A 19,671-nucleotide genomic window follows, 5' to 3' on the forward strand; every position below is an offset into this window, starting at 1 on the left:
CAGTAGGGAAAGCATTGGTATACGAGAGTAGAATACGGCACAATCTGCTCAGTTTATGCTTTGTGTGTGTGTGTGTGTGTGTGTGAGAGAGTGAGAGCGTGTGAGTGAGTGTGTGAGAGAGTGTGTGTGAGAGAGAGTGTGAGAGAGTGTGTGTGAGAGAGTGTGTGTGAGAGAGTGTGTGTGAGAGAGTGTGTGTGAGAGTGTGTGTGTGAGAGAGTGTGTGAGAGAGTGTGTGAGAGAGTGTGAGAGAGTGTGTGAGAGAGTGTGTGAGAGAGTGTGTGAGAGAGTGTGAGAGAGAGTGTGAGAGAGAGTGTGAGAGAGTGTGTGAGAGAGTGTGTGAGAGAGTGTGAGAGAGTGTGTGAGAGAGTGTGTGAGAGAGTGTGAGAGAGAGTGTGAGAGAGAGTGTGAGAGAGTGTGTGAGAGAGTGTGTGAGAGTGTGTGTGAGAGAGTGTGTGTGAGAGTGTGTGTGAGAGAGTGTGTGAGAGAGTGTGTGAGAGAGTGTGAGAGAGAGTGTGAGAGAGAGTGTGAGAGAGTGTGTGAGAGAGTGTGTGAGAGTGTGTGTGAGAGAGAGCGCGTGAGAGCGCGTGAGAGCGCGTGAGAGCGCGTGAGAGCGCGTGAGAGCGCGTGAGAGCGCGTGTGAGAGAGCGCGTGTGAGAGAGCGCGTGAGAGCGCGTGAGAGCGCGTGAGAGCGCGTGAGAGCGCGTGAGAGCGCGTGAGAGAGCGTGAGAGAGCGTGAGAGAGCGTGTGAGAGCGTGAGAGAGCGTGAGAGAGCGTGTGAGTGGGCGAGAGTGGGCGAGAGTGGGCGAGAGTGTGAGAGAGAGTGTGTGAGAGCGTGTGAGAGCGTGAGAGAGCGTGAGAGCGTGAGAGAGCGTGAGAGAGTGTGTGTGAGCGTGTGAGAGTGTTACCTGCTCCTTGCTGCCCTTCTGACCACCCTGAAGCTCCAGTATCTCCTTGCCTTTCTCTCTGTTGGTGTTCAACAGTTCTTCCGTTTTGGTCTTCAGTTCTGCCGTTAACCACTCGATCTTCTTCTCGTGCAACTCTTTCTCCTGCTCCATGCGCTTCTCTCGGTGCTACGACGTGCAATCACAAAGAGCACATTATCAAATCAGAGCCTTGTGGTTGCTGCTTTAAACTACTAATGTGTGGTTCTAGTAAAAACTTTGCGACCGCTTCAAGGGATAGTTTGGGTGACTTTGGTGTTTTAAAAAGGCTCAGTTTTGATTCACCAAAGTCACACAATAACACAAACAAAGACCAGCAGCTCCCATGTTCAGGTAAAATGACTGTTGTTGTCAAAGGAGCCTGGTTGCTTTGAAGACAGAATAGATGGATATAACAGATCCAGTTCCCCGTCAGAAAGAGCCGTCTGACAGCAATGTAAAGAGGTGAGAATATTCTATATATACACTGACTATGGAAGAGTAGCTCATACAACCACACTTCAAAAAATCTAAACTATCCCTTTAAGCATCTGATTTGGTGGTGAGACAGACAGATAGTAAGTGGACATTCTGAAAATAGAGTACCATTAAAGTAAAACCACAATAAAACAATATAAGTACCACAATAAAAGCAAGCACACCAAAAGATTAGCCAACAGTATTATATATTGGAGCGGTCCACTCGTGGTCACTGGAAGAAACCACAGCTAAATGCACTGCAACATGAGCTCTATCACTGATGTGATGCGCTTTCCATGAAACTAGTGCGTACCTGCACAGAAGCCTCAGATGACTGTATGCCGTCCAGTTTGAGCTGCAGCTCCGTCTTCACTTTGCTGGTCTCTGCCAGCTTCTCATTCAGACGCTTCGCGTCCTCTACAAACAAGGACAGATGGTGTCGTGTGCTGAACAGATTATAACGCCCCTTAATGCAAATTCATGATATCGGGCTGTATGAAGAAAAATGACTTGATGTGAAAAACACAAGAATAACTGTTGCTATTCTAACCAAATGTCTAAAAAGAAAAGCGTGTGTGTGTAAAGCTGACATCTTACCAGTGAGGTTTTCCACCTCCTGCGTTCTCTTCTCCAGCAGCCTCGCCAGCTCTCTCTTCTCAGCCTCGATCTCATACTTGGCCTTGGTTTGCTGTAAACGTACACACAGCATTTGAACTACAAAACTATCCAGGGTTTGAAGGAAATTTGAAACATTTGGTTGTTTGAATACCTCTAAATAAAGCACTGAAAATACTTAATTGGCTTAAATGGCAGTCTGACAGAGTCCTTTGTAAGAGCTACATGTGTAAATCCAGCAGTCAGAGAGTCTGCTAAAAACAGTCAACATTTCAGAGGTTAACTGCTACAGAGGATTTTGTGGGCGGAAAAAAGAAGAAATTTGCTCTTCACTATTCAGACAAAAAAGACACGCATGACAGATTGGTTTAGATCAGGGGTGTCCAACTCAAGGCCTGAGGGCCGAATCCGGCCCGGCACGTCATTTTATGTGGCCCGTGAATCCGCCAGCAAAACAAACAAAAAGATTTTTTTTTTTTTTAAGTTATACTTGATAATAAAAATGTCCACATAGTCGAATTTATGAGCTAGAAAGTCAAAATGATGAGATGGAAAGTTGAAGTTATGAGATACTTGAACACAGCCACAGAAGCAGCTCTTTGGCTGGTTACTGTACATGCGACATGGAAATGTATTGTGAGTACATTGAAGACTACTTTAAACGTGGCTTTACAACACATGAAATACTCCACGTGGGATTGTGCAAACGCACCCTTGAAAGGATTTTAAGCTTTGAACAAAGTTACTGTAATAACATGTTTGATATTTTCTTTAATAGTTTGATCTTTGATAGAGTAATGTGGGTTTCATAACCCTAAATTAAAAGGATTTAAGTTATAATAACAGAAATGTGCTTAAATATATTTTTACATTTATATAACTGACTTGAATAAACAACAATCAAATGCAGAGACAGTTATTTACCAATATGTTAGGAGTGGTTACATTTACACAGTCTTACATTTACAACCGGCCCTTTTAGGGAAACCATGATGCTGATGCGGCCCAGAGTGAAAATGAGTTTGACACGCCTGGTTTAGATATTTAAAATCCAACACCACTGACACCATGCATTCTATGACTTACCTTCAACACGATACCAAAAATCTACGTACTTCTCTCTTCAATCAAAAATATACTTCTGCTATATTACACACCCTCTGATATCAAAAAAGTAATTGAATTGAATTAATAAATGTGCTTAAATTTCATCCAAAAACAAGCAGAAGCTGTTTCTGAAACTATAAAAAGTTCATTACCAGACCTATATTTTTGGGTGTTGTGTCTCATAAGCAACAGTAGCAGGCCATCATTGGCACCACAGACTCAGGAGGGGGATGGGCATGCCTACCTGTTGAGGTGGTTTATCTTCAGGGGTCTCTCCCTCTATTCCCTTCAGAGCGCTCAGCTCTTCATCTGCACAATAGAGAAGACACCGCTCACACAGAGGAACATGGAGGCAAACATTTAAATCAGGAAGTTGAGTCCAACGAGTGAAAGCGGTGCAGTCGAAGCGCCGACCCCTCAATTAAACAAAGGGAAGAACGGGTGTGTAAAAAGGAAGCGCGTGACGACTCACTGAGCTTCTTATTTTCCTCCTTGAGCGTCTGCACGTCTCTGGTGGCGGACAGGATCTGTTCCTGACTCTCCGCCAGTCTCCTGTCAATGTCAAAGTCAAAGTACTGCTGTTCTGTAGGGACGGAGGACAGTATACACAACACATGAGTAACGTTACACATGTCAAACAACATAGTACCTGCACCACACACAATACAATAGTTTTATTCCATGTCTCATCTGCCAAATAATACTTTTTAAAGCAGTAACATATTTATCAGCAGTAGTTACTACTACATACTAATATAGAACGTTATATGCAGAACTCATACACAGGTATTTAACATGATGGATTCAAGGGAAACCTCTAAAAACTCTTGCGCCATAGTTAGCATTAACATCGTAGCTAACGTTAGCGGGCATTTGTAAGCAATGTGGATGAATCACAGCATTCGTTGTATTTTTTGCCGGATGTAGCAGAAGAAAGCTTCACAGTGCACTGAAGTTTGACATGAGGTTTCCATCATATCGCACATGCTAACCGGTTAACTACTGTCTCCTGGGTAGGAGCTACCTACCGCTGTCTGCTTTGAACCGCTCGTGCTGCGTCCTGAGCTCCTCGTTAGCATTTTGCAGCTCCGTTACAAACTTCTCGAGCTTGTTCTGGGCGGCTTTCGGGAGTTTATTCAACTCCGTCCGCTCCAGAACCTGAAGCAGGATGGCCGCCATCTACACCTAACACTACACCACTGAAAAATAACAGTAAATGGACACCAAACTCTGGTAAAATATAAATGTTCTACTGTCCACAAACCCGGTCCGCTGAACTGCGAACGTGTCAAGCCACGCTTGTGTAAAAACAGGATATCTACTCGAAACTTTCAAAATAAAGCAATCATTGACAATCCTGTTGCTACTATGTCATAACGGATGTACACTGACTGAAAGAAACGGCGCTGCTTTTTGTTGTAGTACACAGTCCAGGATGAATTGAAAACCTTAGTTTAAAGTTTAAACTATAGCTGTCACACGGGAAGCCATAAACACTTCTACCGCGCCAGTGTGATCCCACCACGGACAGAGGTAACGTTACAAATATTACTAGTTGTATTGTTTTCATTCATGTAATGTGAAGAGCTACAATACTTTAATTATGTGCAGTTGGTTAGTTAAAGTTTAAAGGTCACTGCAAGTTTTATCTTGAAAATAAATGAATGTTTCGTTGGCTGTTTGTCTTTCGTTAACTATGTAACTTGATTATTGACGCACGACGACGTTGTGCGACGGAAATACGTCATTGCGCAACGCATGCTGGTAAATTGAGCCTTGCTGCTCTGCTGACGAACCCCTGCAAGCAGTCAACATTAACAGCAAGTATCCTGCCTTCTGGTTCATAAGTTACCCACTGTCTCGCTTCTGTCAGGTATTTCCCCCACGACACACAGTTAAACACCTGAAACTCAAGCTGTACGAGCTCTATATAACGTTAGCTAGTCGCAGTGAGTTAATATCGGTTAGCTAAAGTTAGGCGGCTGACAAACATTAACCAACCCCAACGTTGAGTTTTAAGTTGTACGTGGTTTAATTACTTGGTTTTTTTTGTAGATAACGTTACAAGTCAAGCTTACGTAAAGTCTTCACTTGTTTAGCCGTGTTTTATTCTTCCACGTCTCTCCTTTCTCATCACTTTCTCACTGCAGACATTACTCTGATTTTCTATCACCCCTCCATCTCTCTCCACACCTTCCTTAGGCAGAATGGGTCGCAGTTATATAGTAGAAGAGGCCGTGGAGGGATATCTGACGAAACAGTGTGAACAAGTAGGTCCAGTCACAGGCCTGCTGATTGGACAGGTAAGGTTGTACACAGACATCTATCTGTGGTACTGAGCATAGCTTCAGACCAGCTGTAACAGTTACCACTGCAGTAACATGTTGGTACTAATGTAACTAGAAAAACAGCCTCACCTGTAACACAGAACAACACAATACACCTGAGAAGTTCAGGATGTAAAACCGGACAATACGTCTGTCAGTTAGAGTCTAGCGTTTGTTGGAGGTATTGGGGTGTGGTCTCATAATACAACATGATATGATGGGAAAGAGTATTTGCTGTATATGTGAGTGACGACACGTCAATCGATATTGATGACTAAACATTTCAGAGCTCAACCCAGAGGGAGTTTGTCGTCACGGCAACTCGGACGCCCCAAAGGGAGGAGTCTGCTGCAGCGGCTGGAAACTCTCTGGACAAGGAGTGGGTGACTGAGCATGCTCGACAGGTGAGCAGAGAGGGACACGGCTCTATCCCAACGCACACTCATGTGGTCTAGAGTATTTAAGTGTGTATTAAAGTGTACTGCATGATAAGAACTGGGACATGCTTTATACAGGGAGCTCATTCAGTCAATGAAAGATGATGGATTAAAGAAACAAGAACAGAAAGACTTTGAAGTTATTGTCAACACATCTATAGTTCCATGATGTCAACACATGTGTTTTGTAATAAACAGTGTGGGTTGTGTTCATTGGAGTTAGACGGCAAAACTGATTACCAGTACGGAGTTTTTACGGACAGTTTGCATTGCTACGGTTTACAGGTGTCTCGGATGCTGCCCGGAGGCCTGGCTGTATTGGGAGTGTTCATCGTCGCTGACACTGACGCCAAGGACACAGTAACCACACTCCGACAGGTGAGATTCATAGAAATACATTGTACATGATGCACACATTATTAAAGCTGCATCAATCCATTTCTGGCCACTAGGGGGCAGAAAAGCATTACAATCATGGGGCAGGTTCCCCTTCTCTTATAACGTTGTTGGGACAAGTAAGTTCATTTTTGAAGCACCTTTTCACAGCAGAACTTCGCAAAGCGCTTCACAATGAAAAACAAGTGAACAGACTTCAAATAAAGACATTAAAACACCATAAAATGTGACTCAATCTAAACAGGTGTGTCTTGAGCTGCTTTGGGAGTCCACAGATCCTAAAGGGTAACTTCAGTATTTTTCAACATAGGCGATGTTTTCGTGTCTAAGAAACTTATGGGGACCGTTTTTGAAATTGGTCCACACTGCTGCATATCAAATCAAGCGCTTTCTAAACCGACAGCCAGCCAGTAGCAGGCGATGGAGATGTTTCGACCTCCCTTTTGGGGAGCTGTCAGCCTGTGAAACGCTTTACTGAAGGTTGTGGCTGCTGTCAGAGTAGAAGAGTAATATACTGATACTGTATATTAGCCTGTTAGCCGGCGGTGAAGAAGAACCTTGTTTTGAGTCTTGCAATTTAATGCAAAAGGTTTGTACATGAGCAGAAATGTAGCACAGCATGGAAGTGAAAGGAGTGCTCTGTTTATCTGAATGTGCAATAATCAAAAATCAATTAACAGTCATGATGCTTATGTGCTTGTACCTGTGTTCTCTGTCTCTGAACCTTGTGCGCTGTCTGTGTGCAGCTGGTCTTTGCCGTGGAGAACCTGATCTCCTCGGAGCGTCTGTGGAACCCTGCAGATGATGACGTCACCGACAGTGTCGCGCTGCACGTCAACCCCAAAACCAGGAAGTATCCTTTTGCGCGTCGGATCAGTTAGCTACCAGATACCTTGTGTGGATGTTCCTTAACCCCTCGTCTTAGAACCTTCTGCAGAACCTTCGACGTCAAAGATTCCAAGGTTGGTTTCCATCTTTCATTTTCATTCATTCATCTTTCACAAAAGCCACGCCTTCCATCTGCAGTCCTTACACTTAATCTGTTGCATATTGCCTTCAAAAAGTGCTCAAGATCTCAGACTCGCAGCGTTGTGTTGTCATCAATCATCCCGATGTCCACTGGCTGTTGCAGAGCGTGGCCAAGCCAGCAGACTGGAAGTACCAGTCGGGTGTGTGTTCCTCCTGGATCACGGTGTCCTGTTGTTTAAGCGTGGACCTGTTGGTGCCACTGCCAGACAATAGAACCGATACGGAGGACATGGATACATGTCTAAAGGTTAGCGCGCAAACACACACAGTCACGTAAATTCATTTTCAGGAACTGTTCTCAGGCCAAGCTTCATTTCAGGAGGGGCTCAAAGTGTGGGCACAACAGCTGGAGGGCGGAGTTTGTCTGATTGATGGGAAAAAGCTGGCGGACGACTCAGAGCTGGCAGGAGGACAGGTTGTATACATCTAACCAACACTGACAGAACAGAAATTCAATCTTTACGTCTGCTTTGGACCTTTGCTCAATGGCACTTTGGCAGTAATGCTGCCAACAAGAGCACAGCTGGTACTTATCCAGCGTCTCAGAGAAGGAAATCTCTCCTAAATGGCTGAGAAGTGTCAGAGTGATGTGCTTTTGGTCCTCCTTTTTAGGACTAGAAGTAAAAGCATTTCTTATCAACTTCCCTAACATAGGAAATGACTCCTGTCTCTGCCAAAATGTGGGAGAGCTCCACAGGAGTCCTAAGCTGTTTGGAGAAGTCAGGAGACAATATTCAGGCCGAAATACCTCGTGAGAAGAAACGCGTGATTACATTGAGCTTATTAAAAGATGGTTTATGTGCAGGATACAGAACACATGCTGTCCCCGCAGAAACCGGTGTCCTCACATTGTTGGCCAGTCCTCAGCTTTGATCACGCTCGCGGCTCCTTGTAGAGATGACAATGCGCACAAGGGTTCGGCATGAGAGCAGACTTACACAATGTCCTCTGGCTGGTTGTAACGTACAGTGAAGGATATCTCAGGTTACATGTTCATTTTGTTACAGTGCAAGACTGGGTGATGTTACAGAAATAGTGCTACTGATGTTACTCTATTTGTCAACATCACAGTACTGTTTTAGGCTATAGCCTAAGGACAGTAAGCCATATTTTATGTACAAAATGTACCATACTGTGTTATAGTGGGTTTGGATTGTACACATAGACTGTGTATAAGAAGTGGTAGTCGTCCTGACGTCAGCCATCGGTTTGTGGACTGCTTGTTTGAAGCCTCGAGTTCGGCATTTTGGCCGTCGCCATCTTGTTTTTTTGCAACCTTTGAAAGGAAGTTACCATATTCGTTTACAATGTTTACTGAGGTAATAAATCAAGAGAGAAGTAGGCCAAATCCCAATGTCCCCCCTTACGGACTCACGGACTTTGAGGCGCGCTCCCGCGAAGTCCGTGAGGGTTTAGGGATGTCCCACTGTCAAATCATCAAGTGTTTGAGGCTCTCTAGCAGACATTATGAACCCTTTCCGTAAGTCAGCATGGTATGCTGACTTAGCCTAAGGGAATTACCCACAAATCATTGCAATGTGACGTTAAACACGGTTAACCAGTGGACACATGGAGACGTAAACAAAGAGGACGGCTCACGTGTGTTCAGCCTGTCATCATAAATGTACTCAGAAACATTAAGGGTTAAAGATGGAACAAAAGATTAACATGAAGTCAGAAGATATTTATTTATTTATTCATCAAATATTTGCTTTTGTCATTGAAGCTGTTTTGACAAAAACGAGTAAATAGATTATATGAAGTTCTCATCTTGTGAGGAAACCTGAAGACGTTCAAATCAGGGAGTACAAAGTTAAAATAAATACCCACAATTACACATCATGTTTTTTGTCCTTTTCATGGTAACGTGATATGTTGCAGCAAAGTGCTGTCCCATTCCTATTCACACCATCTCAAGCCCTCACAGCCTCTCACACTCATCCACTTACCAGGTGACGTCAGTCAGTCCTTGAGGGTTTAGGGGGGACATTGGGATTTGGCCAGTGTCATTTTCTCATAGACTTCTATACAACCAGAGGAGTCGCCCCCTGGTGGACACTAGAGAGAATGCAGCTTTAACACATGAAGCTTTGGCTTCACTTTTCAGAACTAGAAGATGTCGATTATACACAGTACAGTCATTAAATTTGCAGAGTAATTAATACAAATATTTGAAACAGCTGTTCTGTAATTAGAAACAGTCAATACAATTCAGAAATGGTAAAGCTGTCCATGTCATTACTTTGTATTCACGTAATAAATATATATTATAAATATTTACATTATAAAAAGTAGATTTATAATAGACCTCTTAATCATTTCTACATCTAACTTTTTTTTAGAAGAGCAGAGTATTTACATATTTACTGTGTGATTCTGAGACGCTTGATCAATACGGGCCCTGAGCAGGCTGATGAGAGGTTAAAACACCACCTCACAATTATCCTAAATATGATGTATTAAACCTTAAAGCTGCATGTAACTATGATGATGACTGACTGTGTGGAAGACGGGAGTGTGTGATTGTGTCTGTGATTACGTCTTTCTGTAGAAGAGGAATGTGAGACAGACGTACACAGCTCAGCTACTCATCACACCGGTAAGAGAACACTCACACGGCCGTCATAGCAACTACACGTCACAAGAAGGAATCGCTTTGCTGTCCACCACAAAAATGGATTCAGATTTATCTCTGCAGTACTCCTTTGAGCCACATGAGGGAGCCTGCATGTTTGTATTGTTCTGATAATTGTAGCTTACTTCGAACATTGAATCGAATATGAAAGGCTTGCGTGCTGATGAGAGGGAAACAGACCAGAGCCTGTAGTTTATTATATTCCGTATTATAGTCCATTATATTGGAGAGAAGGCAGACATCTCTACGGCTGATACCTCCAACACTAGGCAGCTCACAGCAAAACTATCTAGACTGATTTATAGCACCAAATATTTACTTCTGATTTTGGGATGAACTGTCCCTTTTTAAGGGTATTTAAACAGTATGGTAGGGGACCAGAAGAAGCTGATTTTAAAGCATCGTTCATAAATACAAACTATATCTAGCGCTCTGACTCATAAATCTAGGCCTAGTGATGTGGTACGTGCTGTGTATAACAGAGAACCATGATGTCCTGTGTGTGCCAGGAGGAGCGGAGGTCAACAGATGTGGTCCAGCGGTGTGGAGGCAGCGTGTCGATCAGAGGAGCGATCCACAGCAGAGCTTACCTGCACAGCAACAAACCCAAGGCCAAACTGGCCGAGAAGGTAATGCTGTGATTCTGTATATGAGCTTAAATCAGAAGCTTTCCATCATTTATTTTTTTCAAATTGTGACATCTCCATTGTGGACAGCTGCTGAAGAGGGATGCGGTCTCTACGGTGGCCACGAGGGCTCAAATACTGCTGGAGGAGCTGCTGACGTCACAAAAGGACAAACACCAGAGAGGTACATGCACCGGTGTGCTCCGCCAGTCATGAGCCTTTGTGTGCAGATAGTGGAAGTGAAGGTTGAGGACAGAGTGGGAGGCGGGTTTAGGGTCAACCAATCCCAGTGAAGAGGTAGGATTTGTGTGCCGATAGGAAGATATGCATTGGAAGGTCAACTGTGGGGAAATGATTAACCGACTTTACAAAACCCAGTTCAGTAAGAGTTGAGCACAGCGCTGAGTCAGCGATACACAAAGAGAAATGTACTGTACATCCTGATGGGGAAGGTTAAAGGGGAAGTACGCCCTTTTTTAAAACTCATACATGTTGTTCATATGGTCCAACACAGTCCTAAAATATTAGTTAACTCTCCCAAAGAGTGCTAAAACCCAAATTTGTGATGTCAAGTATAAAATGTGGAACTGAGTATATGGGAACATTTTCTCTTTCACAACTGAGAACGCTACAATACAATAAAAAAAGAAAACAAAATCAGTCTCCTGTTCATTGTCTGTGGAGCAGCTCTACTCTTCTTCTCTGGTTTCTGGCTGTGAGAGAGAGCAGCTCCACTCTTCTTCTCTGGTTTCTGGCTGTGAGAGAGAGCAGCTCCACTCTTCTTCTCTGGTTTCTGGCTGTGAGAGAGAGCAGCTCTACTCTTCTTCTCTGGTTTCTGGCTGTGAGAGAGAGCAGCTCCACTCTTCTTCTCTGGTTTCTGGCTGTGAGAGAGAGCAGCTCCACTCTTCTTCTCTGGTTTCTGGCTGTGAGAGAGAGCAGCTCTACTCTTCTTCTCTGGTTTCTGGCTGTGAGAGAGAGCAGCTCTACTCTTCTTCTCTGGTTTCTGGCTGTGAGAGAGAGCAGCTCCACTCTTCTTCTCTGGTTTCTGGCTGTGAGAGAGAGCAGCTCCACTCTTCTTCTCTGGTTTCTGGCTGTGAGAGAGAGCAGCTCTACTCTTCTCTGGTTTCTGGCTGTGAGAGAGAGCAGCTCCACTCTTCTTCTCTGGTTTCTGGCTGTGAGAGAGAGCAGCTCCACTCTTCTTCTCTGGTTTCTGGCTGTGAGAGAGAGCAGCTCTACTCTTCTTCTCTGGTTTCTGGCTGTGAGAGAGAGCAGCTCCACTCTTCTTCTCTGGTTTCTGGCTGTGAGAGAGAACAGCTCCACTCGTCTTCTCTGGTTTCTGGATGTGAGAGAGAACAGCTCTACTCTTCTTCTCTGGTTTCTGGCTGTGAGAGAGAGCAGCTCCACTCTTCTTCTCTGGTTTCTGGCTGTGAGAGAGAACAGCTCCACTCGTCTTCTCTGGTTTCTGGATGTGAGAGAGAGCAGCTCTACTCTTCTTCTCTGGTTTCTGGCTGTGAGAGAGAGCAGCTCCACTCTTCTTCTCTGGTTTCTGGCTGTGAGAGAGAGCAGCTCCACTCTTCTTCTCTGGTTTCTGGCTGTGAGAGAGAGCAGCTCTACTCTTCTCTGGTTTCTGGCTGTGAGAGAGAGCAGCTCCACTCTTCTTCTCTGGTTTCTGGCTGTGAGAGAGAGCAGCTCCACTCTTCTTCTCTGGTTTCTGGCTGTGAGAGAGAGCAGCTCTACTCTTCTTCTCTGGTTTCTGGCTGTGAGAGAGAGCAGCTCCACTCTTCTTCTCTGGTTTCTGGCTGTGAGAGAGAGCAGCTCCACTCGTCTTCTCTGGTTTCTGGATGTGAGAGAGAACAGCTCTACACTTCTTCTCTGGTTTCTGGCTGTGAGAGAGAGCAGCGCCACTCTTCTTCTCTGGTTTCTGGATGTGAGAGAGAACAGCTCTACTCTTCTTCTCTGGTTTCTGGATGTGAGAGAGAGCAGCTCCACTCTTCTTCTCTGGTTTCTGGATGTGAGAGAGAACAGCTCCACTCTTCTTCTCTGGTTTCTGGATGTGAGAGAGAGCAGCTCCACTCTTCTTCTCTGGTTTCTGGATGTGAGAGAGAGCAGCTCCACTCTTCTTCTCTGGTTTCTGGATGTGAGAGAGAACACGTTCACACATGTTGATTGAGCTTTCCTAGGCTGCGGAAATAACTCATTCAGTTACTTTGTTGTTGACAACAGATTAGAATTTCCTATTTGTTCAAGCAAATTGCACACGTGCTAAAACACGTGAGTACAATTTGTCTTCAGTTTGCACAATAACTGCTTGCATGTAGTTTGATATTGTCATAGTCTTCACAAATGCTAAAAATGATACTTTTATCATTTGAGCCAACACATGCAAAGTGATCCATTCAATTATAAAACGCTGTCAGACATAAATGTGCGTTCCATAAATATCTATGACATGCTGTTTGGTTTTTTATTGTTGCAGGGTTTGTCTGGGTTTTTCACATGAAAGATTCTGTGTACTACAGCATGGTTCAGTATTGACTTCTCCCAGTAAACCTGTACCTCCAGTTGAACTGGGAGTGTAAAAAGCTCAGTGTGATACACAACAGCATTCAGCTGGACACAACTGACCTTCCTTTATAGTACAGAGATTTGTATTTCAGGAACAACTCCATGGTTGAAAAAACATGTAAACAACTACAGCTGTGACGTATGTACTTTCAGTTTAGAGAATGTTAAGACTGTTTCAACGACTGGAACAATAAACTGAGTGAGACTTCTGGAATGTGCCCTCTGTATCCAGCTGCATTCGTGAAGCCCAAACAAAAGCAAATACAATGTTGTGTTCAGTTATGGATGAGATGAATCTGCGAAACATAAAAACAGTGTATCGACGTACTTTCAGCTGATGTTCTAGTGAGACCGTATGAAGAAGAAGTAACATCCTCTCATCAAAGTTAATTTAATCATTTATCAAACGCATCCTTTCAATGCACTCCGGGTTTTGGTGCTGCTGTGTTCGTTTGGTCCGGTCTGGTACAACCGGCATCTTCTGGTGACTCATGTCATAAAGCTTACTTGACTTCTTCATAAAAACTAAATCTGTAAACGCGTTGCCTCCCCCAGCACAGTGCTTGTCCATCCACGATCAGACAGGACTCAGACACGCACCGGTACGGCTGGCTGCAGCTTCGTATCACACACCTTATTGTCATCGCCGTCTTTACTGTTTGTATTATTTTGCCTTTTGTTTCTGTAATCAAGGTGAACACTAGCTTTTGTTTCATCTAGAATATGTCCCAGAGATGTTTTTATCCTATTGGATCAGATCACTGTAAAAGGTCATTTGTTTGTGACTCTGTTCTTTTGTTTGAGATGTTTTTTGAAATTTATTTATTTGAAGAAATTCTTTTTAAAAAGAAAATTTCAATCAAACTGAGATGTGAGTAAAGTGACCAATTCAGGATCAAAATACAACTGTGAATGTGGAACAATATATCTGAATGCACCTTCAGTCCAGTCGACGATGTCTTGAAAGCAACTGACACAAGAGGTTGTTGGGTACTGAAGGACAATGTAACACGCCATTATCATGTTATTGCCACTTGGGGCAGCAGTGGCTACCGTTTCTCTTAATTTACCTCGTCTCACTTTAGCGTCTTTATTAATAACCACAGTAACATTCGGCAGGTATTTAAATTCAATCCATGCCAGCCGCTCTCCTCACTGTGCCTCTGACTGTCTTTTCTTTCAGAGCAATTCTGTCTCCCTCATCGTGTCTTCTGTCCGGTGAAAGGGAGCGGGCCGGTGTGTGTGTGTGACTACCGCTTCAGTGACGAGGGCCTGTCTGAGGTGACTGACAGGCTGAAGGAGATGCTGGACATTGACGTAGCCGAGAAAGACCTGGATACCAGGCAGGAGACGCCCGCTGAAGTCCTAGAGAGAGACGCTGCAGCGGGTAGGAGTGTGTCCGCACTGTGTCTGCTGCACCATGTGGTTCATGATTTTCACACCAAATCATTATTTTTATTTAGAGCACATTGGAATAAAAGCATAGACTGGTAGACATTGGTTTGTAGACTACCGTTTTGAAGCCATTTTGGACATCGCCATCTTGGTTTTTGTCGTTAAATCTTGTTTTTTTGGAAGCAGAACTAGAGGTTGGGTACTCAATGAACATCATGCTGTATTGAAGAAGACTTGAAACTAGAGATTGAGACCATAAACTCATGTTTACAATGTTTACTGAGGTAATAAATCAAGAGAGAAGTAGTCATTTTCTCATAGACTTCGCCCTCGATGGCCAGTACAAATAATAGAAGTTTAAATATTTCCGCATCGGCTTCACAATCCATTCTAGTGAATGCGATTCCTCAGAAAACGCCTGGAAGGAATTTCTTCAAATTTGGCGCAAACGTCCACGTGGACTCGGATGAACAGATTAAAATTTGGTGGTCAAAAGTCACAGTGATGTTACAAAACGCTTTTTTTTTACCACAATTAAAAATTGTGTATGCTTATTATGACAATATTACACAAAATGTCAAGTCGAATAAATTGATTAAGTGACATTTTGGACAGACGTGTTGTAAACCGAAGCAGCAACGGCGAGGCAGTGTTTTGAGTTTCACCTGGCAAAAAGCACAGAAAGTGTTTTGTTGGAGAAACCTTTGTTTCTGGCCATGAGAAGACGGATCATCACCTCAGTTAGTCTCCATAAATCCATCCAAAGTCCAACACAAACTGACGTAAAGCATTTCCACAGCTGAGCAGTGTGCTTATAAAACACACGCTGGCAGTGAAGACGAGCTCTCTCTGATTACCGAGCCTGTTTGTAAAGCTCTGTTGAAATGAGGTTATTGCAGTTGAAGGAATTCTCTCATTTCCATCCTGAACCTGATTCTTCCCCAATAACCAGGTTTGAGTTGTTGAGATTTTGTATTATTGTAGTTTATTAAATGGTGTTTTTCCAGAGCCCACCGTGGAAACCCTTGAAGCGCTGGAGCCCAAGAGGAACAACTACATTGGTAAAACACTTTTCCAGTGTAACGCCTACAAACATCCTCATAACATCAGCACAACAGCCAATAAACACGTGGACCTTCTGCCACCTCGTTACAACTCGCAACATTGTTAGGCCATGCTAGTCTCCAGTCGAGTGGGACAAATGTGCTCCAGGAAGTTCTAATTGACCAGGTGATATCATTGGTTCTCACAAACAAACAGTGCGTAATGTGTGCGGTTTGCTCCCCGCCCCTTTTCCCAGCATGCACTGTGCAGGGAATTGATTTCTCCACAGAGGAAGTGGAAGGTGGCAGAATTGATGGTTTGTTAGCTTGTGTTTGGTGTAGTTTCATCATCACCCGGCTACAATCACAGCACTAAGATAATCAACCACTTTTTAATTGTGTTACCAATCAGTGTGTCCTAATTCTCCTCTGTTGTTTAGGTGTTGCCATGGCTACCGCCGTCGCCCTTCTTGCCACTGCTGCCTCGATGCTCTATCTCAATGACGTTTGATACACACATATATGCACACGCCAAATAAAACGTTTGTTGTTCACATTTCTACAAAGTGTCTGTTGGATCACAAAATTGAAAAGTAGAAATTTGGGTTCATGCGCTTGAATTTATCCCATAATTAGTTTTTAGTGAGCTCTATGTACATATATATTTTTTTATATTAACAGTGTTTTTAATTATCAATACTGGACCGATTTAAAAAAATATATATATGTATAGATATAAAATTGCTGTCCCCAATATTCACTTAGACACAGACATATGGGGAGGTAGGGTCCAGGTTAAAAAATACCAAAGTTAGTACCGTAGGTACGTTCAGTACATCACATGACGTAAATTGGAACCGTCGCAGAGTTAAATAAACAATGTTACGTTTGAGTTAGTACTGTTTATTCACAATGCGGTGCTTTTGATAAAGGTCCAGCGGGGACTTAAAGAATAAATTGACAATCTTTGACGGTGCAGAGGAAATTCATCCAGCTGTCCAACGACAGCTCCCTCCTCAATTGTAACAGCTGTTGTGGTTTCTTGGGTTTCAGTTGCATCTGTCTGCTGGGCCTCTGTGGTTTCCAGCTGCTCTCTCACTCCTTGTCCACTCATTAAAGAGTTATCAGACATTACCTTTCTTCTAACCTCAACCTTTAGAACCACTGAATTCTTATTCTGAATAATTTACTCATTGCAGTCAGTACTGCATGTGGCTTAATGTACACATGTTTGACTTGTGATGATAAAATCACAGAATAAATCCCACATTTCTATTCATACTATATTCAATAGGCCTTTTCCCCGGCGGACATTTTGACATGTCACAGTAGGAAACGCACAGGTGAAAACAATAGAATTAATGGTGGCTGAGTTCAGGCGGTGTCACGGACCATAGTTGATCGAAAAGTGAACAAATCAGTGTTGAAATCGGCAGGAGAGCCAGTAACCTTTGCATCACCAGTGCTAACGGACAATGTACAGGTTCCATTGAGTTACATTATGATGCGTTCAGGCTCTGTTCAGTAAAATGGGTAATGGGGGAAGGTATATTAATTACCGTAACGGTATGTGATCAAATGTAATCTTGTAAAATGGGTTTTTATTATATTGAATGTATTATATGATATATATATATATTATATATATATAGTGTCAAGAAGAGTTGAGCCCAACAGAGCTGCCTCGAAAACATGCATACACGATCAGGGGAAGGCGTGGCGTTCAGTGCATCGCCGATTGGCTTTGGTTTCAATTGTTGCGTAGTGTAACTGGAGGGGGGGGGCGAGTGGCCACCTTCCTCATGGAACAGTTAAGTACTGTCGGGTCCTGTGGGAGTTTATCTGCTCAGACGTATACAAATCTGTGGCTTCGCGGCGCCGGAGCAGGCTTTTCCTCTCAAAGAGGAGCAGCCATCGAGAGGAGAGATGGGGCGTTTCACCTCAAAATGCTCCCAACTTTCTCAGCGGGTGTGTTGTGCCTTGAAACCTTTTTTTTTTTTTTTAAAGAAACAGAACTATAAGTTCAAGTTCAAAGTTCAAAGTTCACTTTATTGTCAAAGTTTCCACATGTGTTATGCATACAGAAAATTCGAAATGCCGTTTCTCGCAGTCCCACAGTGTAATATAGACATGAACATATAACATATAATAGAAAAAAATAGAATAAAGTTAAGAACATAAGGGCCTAGATAAAGGATTAACAAGTAGCAGCAGAGAATAAAAAGTGACTGGTGCTGGATGAGGGAAGGGTGTGTGAGGGGGGTTTATGTTCGTAGCAGCAGAGAATAAAAAATTAAAATAAATAAATAGAAAAAGTGACTGGTGCTGGATGAGGGAAGGGGTGTGAGGGGGAGTAGATGTCCTGGTATGTTCCATTTGAGGCAGTGGGGAAAGGTGGGTGAGGGGGAGGGTAGAGAGGTCAGGGGAGAGATGGCAGGGGGGGAGAGAGGAGAGAGGGAGGGAGAGAGTTCAGCATCCTGACCGCCTGGTGGAAGAAGCTGTTCCTCAGCCGGGTAGAGCTCGAACGGAGACTGCGGAACCTTCTCCCTGAAGGCAGGAGGCTGAAGAGGCTGTTGGAGGGGTGGGTGGGGTCACCCGCAATGCCGAGTGCTTTGCGGGTGAGGCGGGTGTTGTAAATGTCCTGTAGTGTAGGGAGTGAGACTCCGATGATCCTCTGGGCAGAGTTCACAATGCGCTGCAGGCTCTTGCGGTTGGAGGCGGTGCAGCTTCCGAACCACAGCGTGATGCAGCTGCTGAGGATGCTCTCAGTGGCGCCTCGGTAGAATGAGAGCATGATGGGGGGGGGGGGCTCCTGCTCGCTTGAGCTTCCTGATGAAGTACAGGCGTTGCTGGGCCTTCTTTGCCAGTGCAGTGGTGTTGCTGTTCCAGGTGAGGTCATCTGTGATTGTCACACCCAGGAATTTGGTGCTGCTCACCTGCTCCACAGCAGCACCATTGATGGTCAGAGGGAGGGGGGGTTGGGAGTGGGTTCTCCTGAAGTCAACAACAATCTCCTTTGTTTTCCCCACATTGAGGAAGATATTGTTATTTTGGCACCAACGGACCAGCTGGTTCACTTCCTTCCTGTAGTTAGTCTCATCGTTGTGGCTGATGAGACCTACCACGGTAGTGTCGTCAGCGAACTTCACGATGTGGTTGGAGCTGTAGTTGGGTTTACAGTCATGGGTCAGCAGGGTGAAGAGAAGGGGGCTGAGCACACAACCTTGGGGGGCCCCCGTACTCAGTGTTAGTGTGTTCGAAGTGTTGTTGTTGACCCGAACAGCTTGTGGTCTCTCTGTGAGGAAGTCCAACAACCAGTTGCAGAGAGAGGGGCTGAGGCCCAGGTCTGTAAGTTTACACACAAGCTGCTGGGGGATGATTGTATTGAATGCTGAGCTGAAATCTATGAACAGCATTCTGACGTAGGAGTTCTTAGTGTCCAGGTGTGTGAGGGCTGGGTGTAGAGCGGAGGAGATTGCATCCTCTGTGGACCGTTTAGTTCGGTAAGCAAACTGAAACGGGTCCAGGGAGGGAGGAAGGGTGGATTTGATCTGCTTCATGACCAGCCTTTCGAAACACTTCATGATGGTAGAAGTCAATGCGACGGGGCGGTAGTCGTTGAAGCAGGCTGGAGATGACTTCTTCGGCACAGGAATGATGGTGGTTTCCTTGAAGCACGTGGGAACAACAGCCTGGCTCAGGGAGGTGTTAAAGATGTCGGTGAGGACATCCGTGAGCTCCTCTGCGCAGTCCCTCAGCACACGACCAGGAATGTTGTCAGGTCCCGCAGCCTTGCGGGTATTAATCCTCAGCAGTGTGCTCCTCACACTGGCTGGGGACAGGCACAGAGCCTGGTCGTCGGTGGGGGGGGTGGTTTTCTGCGCAGGTGTGTTGTTCTGTGCTTCGAAGCGTGCAAAGAAGCCATTGAGGTTGTTAAGCAGGGAGGTGTGACTGTCACAGGTCTGTGGCGGTAGTTTATAGTCCGTTATGGTCCTAATGCCCTGCCACAGGCTCCGTGAGTCCCTGCTGTCTTTGAAATGTCCTGTGATTTTCCTGGTGTACAGTCGTTTAGCTTTCCTGATGCCACGGCACAGGT

At 44.4% G+C, this 19,671-nt stretch overlaps 2 protein-coding genes across 4 annotated transcripts in view; one reads left to right on the forward strand and one right to left on the reverse strand.

Annotated features, from left to right (window-relative positions):
- LOC306789624 (nucleoprotein TPR-like) overlaps positions 1–4,384 on the reverse strand; it is a 32,262-nt gene extending 27,878 nt beyond the window's left edge. For both annotated transcript variants that reach the window (XM_079285652.1, XM_079285653.1), the window contains exons 1-6: positions 4,151–4,384; positions 3,595–3,705; positions 3,367–3,431; positions 1,998–2,088; positions 1,714–1,817; positions 906–1,070 (exon numbers count right to left, since the gene is read on the reverse strand). In XM_079285652.1, the coding sequence (XP_079141778.1) occupies positions 906–1,070; positions 1,714–1,817; positions 1,998–2,088; positions 3,367–3,431; positions 3,595–3,705; positions 4,151–4,301 (687 nt within the window). In that variant the 5' untranslated portion in view covers positions 4,302–4,384. The remainder of the gene's footprint in view (positions 1–905; positions 1,071–1,713; positions 1,818–1,997; positions 2,089–3,366; positions 3,432–3,594; positions 3,706–4,150) is intronic.
- A 480-nt stretch (positions 4,385–4,864) lies between these two features.
- odr4 (odr-4 GPCR localization factor homolog) lies at positions 4,865–16,140 on the forward strand. 2 transcript variants are annotated; one of them, XM_079285657.1, is made up of 14 exons: positions 4,865–4,995; positions 5,325–5,425; positions 5,737–5,853; positions 6,172–6,264; positions 7,029–7,135; positions 7,208–7,244; positions 7,415–7,558; positions 7,631–7,726; positions 9,863–9,910; positions 10,456–10,575; positions 10,663–10,756; positions 14,321–14,524; positions 15,540–15,593; positions 16,016–16,140. In XM_079285657.1, exons 2-14 carry the CDS (start codon positions 5,330–5,332, stop codon positions 16,084–16,086), a joined length of 1,281 nt encoding a protein of 426 aa, XP_079141783.1. In that variant the 5' UTR covers positions 4,865–4,995; positions 5,325–5,329; the 3' UTR covers positions 16,087–16,140. The 2 variants fall into 2 exon arrangements, with proteins under 2 accessions (XP_079141783.1, XP_079141784.1); XM_079285658.1 differs by having other exon boundaries at positions 4,951–4,995; positions 5,329–5,425.
- Positions 16,141–19,671: the final 3,531 nt, after the last annotated feature.

Source organism: Melanostigma gelatinosum (assembly GCF_949748355.1).
Source record: "Melanostigma gelatinosum genome assembly, chromosome: 15".
Classification (NCBI taxonomy): Eukaryota; Metazoa; Chordata; class Actinopteri; order Perciformes; family Zoarcidae; genus Melanostigma; species Melanostigma gelatinosum.